Source organism: Anopheles stephensi, chromosome 3 (genome assembly GCF_013141755.1).
Source record: "Anopheles stephensi strain Indian chromosome 3, UCI_ANSTEP_V1.0, whole genome shotgun sequence".
NCBI lineage: Eukaryota > Metazoa > Arthropoda > Insecta > Diptera > Culicidae > Anopheles > Anopheles stephensi.
The window spans coordinates 59999587-60010050 of record NC_050203.1 but is presented as its reverse complement, the minus strand read 5'-3'; the positions used below and the strand labels follow the sequence as shown (position 1 = coordinate 60010050).

General features: G+C 48.4%; 1 protein-coding gene across 1 annotated transcript in view; it reads right to left on the bottom strand.

Annotated features, from left to right (window-relative positions):
* Nucleotides 1–72: 72 nt before the first annotated feature.
* LOC118510004 overlaps nt 73–10464 on the bottom strand; it is a 181204-nt gene continuing 170812 nt past the window's right edge. Inside the window, exons 5-11 of the mRNA XM_036051389.1 lie at nt 9292–9390; nt 9016–9214; nt 8755–8933; nt 8523–8688; nt 7552–8445; nt 1008–3612; nt 73–939 (exon numbers count right to left, since the gene is read on the bottom strand). Coding sequence (XP_035907282.1) covers nt 189–939; nt 1008–3612; nt 7552–8445; nt 8523–8688; nt 8755–8933; nt 9016–9214; nt 9292–9390 — 4893 coding nt within the window. The 3' untranslated portion in view covers nt 73–188. The remainder of the gene's footprint in view (nt 940–1007; nt 3613–7551; nt 8446–8522; nt 8689–8754; nt 8934–9015; nt 9215–9291; nt 9391–10464) is intronic.

The window sequence follows — 10464 nt, the reverse complement described above, 5'->3', positions numbered from 1 at the left end:
AACTGTGATAACTTCAATCATGCTGTCAGCATAGTCATCTACCATCAAAAAGCCAACTGCCCAACGTATGACTACCTTCAAGCCCTTTTTACAGATGTATTTTGTCTGCACGCACATACAGTTTCTTGTAACGAATGTCGCGTTTATCCATGTTTAACGTCCATATACTATCAACAAAAACGAACTTATCACAGGACGATGGCACCGCTCTGTTTTACCAGCTTTTCCCGCAAAGCTTTCATCCTACGTCCTATGCCGGGCATCAACAGTTGCGCCAAACTTTCGCCACCGGTTCCACCTGCCTTGTCGGCTCGTCGGTTGGGTTTCACATGGGCGTAATAGTTGAAGCGCTCGAGCCACATCTCATCACCGTCCGCCGGCACGCTGGACTTAATTTTCGGAAACATTACCAACCCTCCGTCCTGAGGGCAGGCTGGAAAGGTAGCGAAAAACAGATGAAGCACCTTCTCCGTGATGGAAAGCCGGTAATACTCTCGCTCCGGTTCTTTCGACCCGTATCGGAACTTCCCCGCGTGTTCCAGTGCGGCTAGCAACGCTTCCGTCCCTTTCCCACCGGCGGACGGTCCCATCAGCAGTAGGCACGCTTGCTGATCGCACACCGGTACCGAGAAGAGCCCGGCACTGCCCGGATTCAGGTGAACGGTGAGTGGATTCGCTTGAAACACGCCACAGTGCGACCAAGTGGTGGGATGGGTGGAGTAGCGTACGGATTGGATGTGTACTCGGTGCAGGAACATCATGTGTGAATTGGAAGGACAGCGTGTGTTAGGTGTGGCAATGGCTGCCAGAGGGACGGTGGCCAATGCTTGTCGTTGACGCGTTTTTCTGGGTGCTTCGAAGGAAATGTAAGGCCCTATCCGGGGTGGACTAATGGCAGGTTCCGGTTCGGGTTCCACCTTTACTGCTCGCTTCCTTGATCTGTGAAACAAGCAAAAGAAAGGTTTATTGTTTCTCGGAAGGTTCGCGGCGCATCTTTACCGTCGTACCTACCCTCCAGCGAACTGTTGGACGTGGTAGGTTCAGCGCACGACAGGTACTGCTCATCCTCATTCTGGTCGGCCTCGTTTCGGGTCAGTATTCCTATTACGCGCGCATTTATCGAGTCGATCGATTTGTTAAAGTCGGAAAAGTTGACCCCGTGCTCGTCTGTAAGCGACTCACTGAGAATGATGAGATTATCCGGGTTCGGTATAATCTCCACTTCATCCTCATACCCGGACGTATCGGCTGGCAGCTGACTGATAGCTTCCTGCTTGACGGTGTAGCTGGACAGGGACGGAATAGGAGAGCTAGGGACTGTTGTTACCGTCGCGTTGGTGGGCGTTGCGTTTACCAGTTGGAATGGAGGTATAATGGAGCTACTTGGTTGGGATTGCGATTGGGTGGGTATTGGCGGTGTGTGTGTGGAGCCCGACGATTCACACGGAACGATCGCATGGAACGGCGCTATGGTTGTAGTGCTCGTGCCGGATAGCTGTAAAGGATCTTGTGTGGCAACAGGATGCAGCTCCGTAAGCTGTGTAGAGCGTCGTCTGTACAGCGGGGACTGGTTCTGTGTGGAGCTAGCGAATGGTGTGAATTCTTGGCTTATGGGAGCAGAGTCTTCCTGTGGCAGCGGTTGACTGAAATTGTCCTCCACTATCGGTACGAACGCAATCGAATGATGGGCAGCATCATTCGGCGCATTATCCTCGCGCTGTGACGGGCCGGGTGACTGGGACAGGGATGAGTCCGAATCGTACGGGATGCGTGCCGTTCGTATCGGACAGGGAACCTTCAGAATGTGATCCATCTTTTTTAGCTTCGCTTTGGGCTGGTTGGCAGCGGGCGGGCGTTGTGCTGTTGGTTGTGGATTCGATGGCACCGGGTTTGCCGATGGAGCAACCACTACTTGCACCTCATTATTGTTGGTCTGTAGCGAAGCGTTCTGATAGTCCAATCGCTCCAACACCCACTTCAGTGGTCCCTTGGACACTTGTTCTTCTTGCTCCGCTGGCGTAAGCAACCGTATCCCGACCGGAAGCTCTCTGCGTGCGAACGTGTCCTTAAACAAGGTGTAAAACTTTCGCACATAATTGTCCGCTTTCGATTGTGTGAAGGAAAGGTTTTTATCCCGGTTGCGCTCCATATAGTTTTCGATGACCACCTCGTATATGTTGGTGAAATGTTTCACATACTGCAGCGTGTACCCAGCAGCGTTGACGGTACTGTTAACAGGACGATTTGCCGTTCTCGCCGGCGAATCGCTGATTTCGATTATCTCCTGCACGGGGATGGCCGGCACAGCAAACCTCTGATGATTTTGTGGTACATTCTCCGACGGGTCGACAGGTATGGCTGCCGCTGGAGGCTTCTCTGTGATCTCTTCCTCTTTGGCAACAATTTCCCTAGGAACAGTTTGTTCTCTGGCCGGGGTCCGATTGTTGGTAACATTGATTGGAGTAATGCAACGCTGACCATCTTCTGCGAAAGAGCCCAAATCAAGCGCCTGCGAAGAATAGTCGACCACTTCTTCCGGTTCGACTTCCACGTTGAATTGAAATTTGGAGTAATCTCCCACCTCGTACTTCCTGTTCAAATGATCATCATCAAATCGCAGCACGCTCCAGATCAAGTTAGTGCGCCTTTCGCTCGGAAGCCATCGCTCCTGTAGGAGTTTCTTCATCACCGACGGTAGGTGCAGCGCCCAGCTTTCCTTCAGCGTGGAGTGATGCTTGAGCAACGCCAGGAACTTACGATCTTCGGCTTCTCGCTGCTGCTGACACATGCTTAGGTAGGTGGGAAGCTTGTTCAACTTTCCGGACCAGTTCCGAAACTCTGCCTTGAGTTTGCGTACCACCTTTTCCTGATAGTCGAGCAGGCGATTGTTTTGTGTCATGTCGACGAAGCACAGCTTCCGAATGCCTGCCTTGGCAAGCGTCTCCTTGTGCGCGTTCCAAGCTTGCTCGCTGGTGAGCGGTACCTGGAGGGCCATACGCAACAAACCCTCGTGGAAGCGTGTGTCGAAGCGCACCTCGTGCAGATGCTCCCGGATGCGTTGCGCTGGCTCCAGCACGTACAGCCGGTACAGCTGTGGCGCATACTTCTGACGGGTGCTTTCACTTCGTTCCGGGAGCTTTTTTGCCACCACGTCCCGGATGTTGGTGTGACGGAAAAACAGCTCCCGTGCGTACGAATTATCCAACAGTTCCGGGGTTCCGGGTGCGTTGCCGGTTACGGTGGGCGGTTCGTTAGGTGGTCGCTGTTGGGCGGTGGATTTATTCACCGCGTCTGACGCTTTCGATGTAGACGGTTGTTCGGTGCGATTCCTGGTAGCAGTGGACGTACTCACCGCGGTAGATGCTTGCGTTACGTTCGTTGGATTGCTTTGCCTTGGCGGTAAAAGTGCGCGCCTCCTTGCTTGATTGCTTATCTTCACCAACGCTTCGTGAATGGTGGTTTGAATTTTCGCACACGACTGCCGATTGGAACCGGTTGGCTGTTTATTGGCCATCTTATTCAGGCATCGGCACCACACGACACGGGACACACGCGAACAACAACCAGTGGTTGCTACAAACCGTTGAAATAAGCGCGCAGTTTTGTACGTTGTTTACAATGTTGACAGCCGAGTGCACAGTGAACGTGCTTCGCGTCATCTGAATGACATTTTGAAATGAATAATTTTAAAAATAAAAAGTCAAAGAAAAAATATTGAAATTGTTTTAAAATGGAAATTTAGGTTTTAATTGCTACAAGAAAAATATCTGCTGCATTGCAATACAAAAATGGTCAATATTTGATCAGATGAAAATACAATGCTGTGCGATGATTCGATTTCCCAAGTAACGATTTAGCCTGCTTCTAGCAGTGGTCAACCAATTGACTGTGGATGGTAAATGATGGTGAAAAAGGTGGCTCCTTTTTCAAGGATTTACCTCTTCTTCAACTAATTACGAACCTCTGTTGAACGAGTGAGAGGCATGGTAGTGTGTTTTTCTTCGTAAGAAAATATGCACACACAACACGAGCGTACGAGTTTACGTTTGGAACTTAAGAGCTCTTTAAGAGCAATTAGACACTACAGTTGTACTTTATGGATGCTTTGAAAAACAACAAAAGGATTTGACCTACCATTTCTGGCTTCCACGACTTATTTTCCACTTCTCCTCTCCTTATTTCACTAAGACCTGCAAAGATCGTACCGGTAAATTGCAGGCTGATGATCAGACTTGTGGATACCACATAGCTGAATAGTCAGTCCATGCTGAGGGAAGTAGCCGGTTAACGGTTTTAGAGGTCCTTGAACGAAAAAAGGCTCTTTGAGGTTCGTGGCGTACATTATTTAAAGGAATATTCACCCCCAACCTAAGAAGCTCAGGCCGAGGGGTTCATATTACAGATCGAGGGCCAAGGTGGGCGTGTTAGCAAACTGGACCACATCCACACGCGAATGTTATATGTATTAAAATGGCTCGTATTGAGCGCCATAGCACATGTGATGGTCTAATATCGATCAGAAGTACCTTACCTCACATTATGAGCAGCTTCAGTTTAGTTGGCAGCTTACTAACACGGTCATCATGGTGGAGCACCTTCGCACATTAAAAAAGCATACCGTTTTCTTATTAACATCTCCCTCACATTCTCTCTCACGCCGAGTCGCTCTGTCTCTTCACATTTATTTTCATGTTCAGATTGCCGCATATCGTCCAGTTGCCTGTTTATATAACCTACACGTTTAATCTCTTGTTTGCTCTTGTTTGCCTGTGTGTGTTTGTCTGTTTTTTATGTGTTTGTTTGTTTGTTTGTTTGTTTGCTTGTTTCTTCACACACATCGCTTACTACTTTCTCAGTTCAGTTTCTGCGCGCAGTACAAGTAGCTTTACAGTGCTATGCATGGCCATGTTATGATGCGGGTTTTACTTGGTAGCTCTTATGCGTGCGGTACACGATTGTTGTGTGTTTGAGAACCATGAGCACAACAGCCGTCTACCATTTTCTGCGATTTTTTTTTCTTCTTTTAACTGGTTGCGATATTTTCAATTCAATTCGGCTGAATTTGTGTAGACTTTGAGTATTGTACACTTCCTGTAAGCAGGGCAAACTATTGCAGCGATGTTGATGCACGTGAATAACATGTAGGCAACGGTTTGGGTTTTTGTTTTGTTTCTTTGGCCTGCCGTTTTAGGTTTTCTCGGGTTACCGTTGCACATTGGTCTATCATTTTGCGGGGTTTTGTTAGTAAATTTTTCCTTATAGCCCGCGGCCTCGACGATCACGTGGTCGTATGCATTCACGCTAGTGTCACGTGCTGCATGGTTATGGGTTTTATGCGATGTTTTTGATCCTGCCGTAGCCAAACTTTAACCAAAATAAAAGGGATCTTTTGCGACATTGGAATGCGTCTTTGGGTATTGTTGGCGTTTGATTTTGTTTTTTATGATGTGATAACTTCAAATAACTAACCCTGCGTTTTTGTTTTGCTGTTATCTTGTTTAGCATCGATGGATGAACTTCTACGCTGCTTAAGCGCTGACCGTGGGAGAGGGCATCACTAACAGTTTCTCTTTCACATTCCAGCATAGCAACGAAAGTAACTAAAGCTAAGAAAATATATCTCTATTGTCTGTGTGTGTGTGTATGTGAAGTCTATCTTATCGTGTCCAGGTCCTACGGTTGGGACCATTTTGATTTTTCGTCACATTGGAAGCGAGCGCTTATGGTACACGGGTTATCCAACTTAGAACCTTTGCTTTTTGTTCGCGAATAAACCGTGATGTGTGTGTGACTTGTTAAGCAGCATTTTGTTTAGTAAAGTAATCGCCTATACAATACAACATGTAACTGTTAACCTATACCCGGTAATGAAATCTAAAGCTGAAATCTAGAAAGTAAAGAGATTTCTATTGTAGTGAACCTTATTGTGAAGGCCCCCTTTAACACGAGTGACGTTGTTGTAGATGTTCTTCCCATCTTGTTGGCGACCACTTACTGTTGTGCGATTTCAATTCTATTTCCAACCGGTTCCATCATTTTCCATGCATTTCTTGATCGTACTGGCTGACCCTTTTCGCAATTTATCCGTGCAACTATACATCTGATAGCGTATCTCTGCAGTCTTCCCTTCTAACGGCTACGCATTCTTCCCGCTGGAATGGGTGGAATAAAAATGTACTCTAAACTTAGTTAACAATGCAATATAGGTTTTGCAAACACCGTAGGTGTGTGTGTGTGTCTGTGCCGGCGCATTCGCATTCGCTCTCATAAAATCCTCTCATTAATTGTTTCAACACATATTTATAATCAACTCCTATTGTGCATCAAGAACGTAACGGGTACATGAAAGTTTTCCTTTTGCTTGCTCAACTTCTTCGGTCGCTCCTTGACTGTTGTTGCGCTGTCTGCTTGGGTTAAAAAGCTTTCTACGGCGTCTGGTGTCCACTGCTTTTTTTCTTCTTCTTGGGGACACCTCACATTCTTATTCTTGCTTCATTGATTACGCTAATAGACATTTAACGATTTTTTGGAAGTGTTTTTTTTCGTATCCGATTGATACCCGGTCGGGATGGAGGAGTTAGGGGGATGGGATGGATAGGCTGAGTCTGAGGACTTGAAGAGAACGCAGAAGCTTTGAGTAGCTAAGACGGGTATAACACAGAGGACACTAGCAAACAAATTTGAAAATTGTCCGTTCGAGCAACAATGGGGGGGAAGCTTGCTAAACTAAAGCTTTGCTAAACAGAAGGAAACGGTTTTGGTTGATTCTCACGCTCATGGAAGTATCTCGTTCCGGTTGTGGTCATTCACACACTTCTCAACCTCCGTATGGCAAGCGTATTGCGTTTTTGCAAACTTGGTGTTCAATCCTTGACTTGGGGCGGGGTCTTGGTCAGCTGTTTTTTTTTTGCCCACGATCCCATCCCATTCCCAGCGTCGTAATTGGTTTGTCTGCCTGTGTGTGAGAAAGGCTGCCACGAGAAGGTTTGCTCAATTTACACGTTAAAAATATATATGTATATATACCTTGTCAATATCAATCATTCGTTTTTGTTTTGTTTTACACACACACACACTCAATCCGATGGCGATATGTAGAGCTAGACACTAGGACATGTTTTTCTGTGTTGTTTTAAATACTTTAATTTATGATGATGCTCACAGCAACAAGCCGTGACACGGTACCGAAGAATACTTCAAAAGCTGTCCAAGCGCTAAACCAATCAAGACGTCACCGAGAGTGCGTAGCTCTCTCAATGCAAGGAAAAGTAGCTTGCCTGCGATTTTGGTGGCCATTTTGCTAGTAGTTGTAGTAGTGGTAGCATTCTAGCTTTTTGTTTTTTTTTAATGTGTCCCCTACTATCGATCCCAGAGCCCAACGTCAGGCACCTCCTTCGATTCAATTCTGTTAGTTGCCTGGTCAGTTGGTTTTTTGTTTTAATTCGCCAGGACTTCTTGCAGTTCTGTGTATAAGTCTATCAGAGGCAGGAAAGGGAGATGTTTCTACGTACGCGCAATAGTGTAGATGGGGAGGGGCTGTTTGGATGATCTACTGTCCTAACTTCGCTGGACTTAACACTAGCTCCGGTTCGGTTTTGGTGGAGTTCACTGACGGCGCGTGCATAAGCGTGGAGGCCGCCGTAGTGATCGTATTGGTTCCTAGCGTGATCGGCTCGTGTTGCGTGAAAGGCGGTGGCGAGAAGATGTAGTTACTGCTGCTGCTGCTGCTGTTGCTGTGGTAGTGGGGCGAGCCCGACGGCATGAAACCGGGCAGCGGCGAGGAAGCGGCCGACGATCGGTAGCCACCGGCCACCGCCGACGACGACAGGTACGACGTCGAGGGCAGTGGCGACAGTTGACCCGGTAGCGGTGTGCTGCCGGCAAAGCTGACCGTTGGCCCGGACGTCGAGCTGACGGCGGCTGGCAGTGTCAGCAGATTGCCCGCCGTGGCGCTCGGTCCGGCTTTGCCAGGCTGCACCGTACCGTGCACAGCGGACCCATTCGCAGACTTGGTCGGAACGGTGAGTGAGGATGTGCCACCGGGGATGGACGGTGGGGTGGCGGACACCGATTTTGTGGGTGAGCTCAGTGGCGTCGGGCCGATGATCATGAGCGACGTCTCCATCAGCAGATTCGGAGGTTCGCTCGGCGCTGCGTTGCTAGCACCGTACGCCGAGTTCTGCAGTTCCCGGGCCGGTTTCTGCTGGTGAACGGAGGTACGCTGGCGACGCAGCTTGCTATCCTTGCGCTGGTGGTGGCTCGTACCGCTGCTGGGCGAATGCGATTGCTCCTCGTCTTGGTCTTCGCCGGTCAGGTCTATCACCTGCGTATCGGACGCTTGGACCGCGGCTTGCCTTCGATGCGAATCATCCTCACCGTCCGATATGCTCACGATCGCCGCCTCATCCCGCCGGGGATCAATCTTCTTCAGCTCTAAAGGTGGTTCTGGAATTGGGGTGGAAATTACAGGTTAGAGAGACATTAGTATGGTCGCGCGATACCGAATGGCAAACACTCGTCACCTTCTAGTTTCTCCGGTTCTTTGATAATAGGAACAATCCGGTTCGAGGACACCTTTTGCTCGTTCTGCAGAAAGAGCGACGTCGTCGCGATCTGCCGCAGTGCCTCCACACCTTCGTAGGTTTTGGTTTTCACGATCGATTTAGGATATATTTGAGGCTGTTTAGTCTGCAAGTAAGGGTAAATGGTAAGCGACGATCCGAATGCAAGCTATCGAGCCTCGCTAAACCTTACCGGTATGTGAGGTCCGCGTGCTATCGATACTCGTTTACTGTCGCCTCGTAACAGGGAAGTTCTATGATCTGCGTCTATCTTGGCGTTTTTCTTATCTCGCGCTCTACGACTAGATGATATACAATGGGATGGGCATATACAAAACAGGATACGCAATATACAACAAAATAAGCCGAGACCTGAAACGGTGAAAGCAGCCGTGGTGGGTAAGTGTTTCTCTATCTGGTTTGCGATACTACCGCTCAACCGCCTCCAACGTACCAATTAACGATGGCCCGATTAGTCTTAGTTCAACTGTTTTGAATCCTTTCTCGCCGGTACCGACGAATGCTATCACTAAACCGATTGCTATGGTACCTAAACCTACGTATAGGAAGGCATTGGCGAATGAACTGGGTCCTCTGAGTACGCCGAGCAGGTCTTCATCGTCCGAGGAGCCACCTAACGATGAGTCTTGTATCTGCCAAGGAGGAGGTGTGTTACGAAGGGAACTTTCTGCGGGGCCGGGGGCGCTTAGCCGTCCGGACCGATACCTACCCGATTCCGTTTGACCCATCGTCGATGGCAGGAGGCGGGTGTTTCCTGTACGCTGCAACGTCTTCCTCTTTCTAGCCATGCTGCACGACCTTGGGCACACTGCAGCGATTACCACGAGGTTGGACAAACGGTTGGAGAGTACACACAGAAAAGAGGTTCACGTTAGTAGAGTTAGTTAGTAGTTAGTTAGAGGAGCAGTTAGAGGGGTTCAGAACGGGAAGTCTTGAAGGAGGTAGTAAAGATACATTTGGCATAATGTCGGTTTTTTGAATATTTTTTTTTCGAGCCCTCCCCCCCCTTCTTTCAGAGGGTTCATCATTCGTAGCAAGTCTTCGTAGCAGGTCGATGTGTGGGGTACTAAATGTTGCCACAGTTCCCCTAAGTCTTCGAGTACAGTATTTGTAACGCAAACTTCTTTCTATTTTTTACACATCTGTAGCTGTAAAGTACGGTTCGCTCGATTGTGGCCGTACCAAGTGCGATCGAGTACGAGGGGTTCGGTAATTGTACAGGTCAAAAGGAGCGGGATAAGTAGCTTACCTAGATACAGCAGAATAGTGGAAGATAGAGTGTGCAGAAAGAGGTAGAGGTGCGCTTTGGCGTGGCCCACACACAGGCGAGACAGTAATGGGTGGAGTGTTTTTGCTTAAAAGTAGTTCTTTTAACAGTTTTTCTTTGTACAGCATAAGGTGCACAGATAGAGAGAAGATAGAGTGATTGACAGTGGTCCGGCTCTCAGTGTTCCTAGTAGCATAGTAGATAGGAATCTGAGTATCACAAGCCAGATTTTCAGTTCAGCGTCTGTCAATACGCTCTGTCTGATCTCGATCTGTACAACCTCTTTGGTAGAGACCTCTAGTCCCAAGTACACTACGATACTAAGGCTTGCAAGCATATCAGGCGTACACTACACAACTACTAATTAAAAAGACAAACTAGGGGAAGCGTTTCACAGAGCACGCGGAAAGATGCGGAAGAAACCTACTCCCGTTTGCGGTGAGCCGTTCGTGCTACCTCTTCGCTCGTTGATCGTCCTTTCCCGCCCGTACAGTGCCCGTACGTGTGCTGTTGTTGTTCAGTGAAGAAGTGTTCCATGTTGACTAGTGAGTGGGTGAGTTGAGTTACTTGGTGGATTGTTTGCGGTGTTGCAATCGGCCGATAATTGCAGGGGGT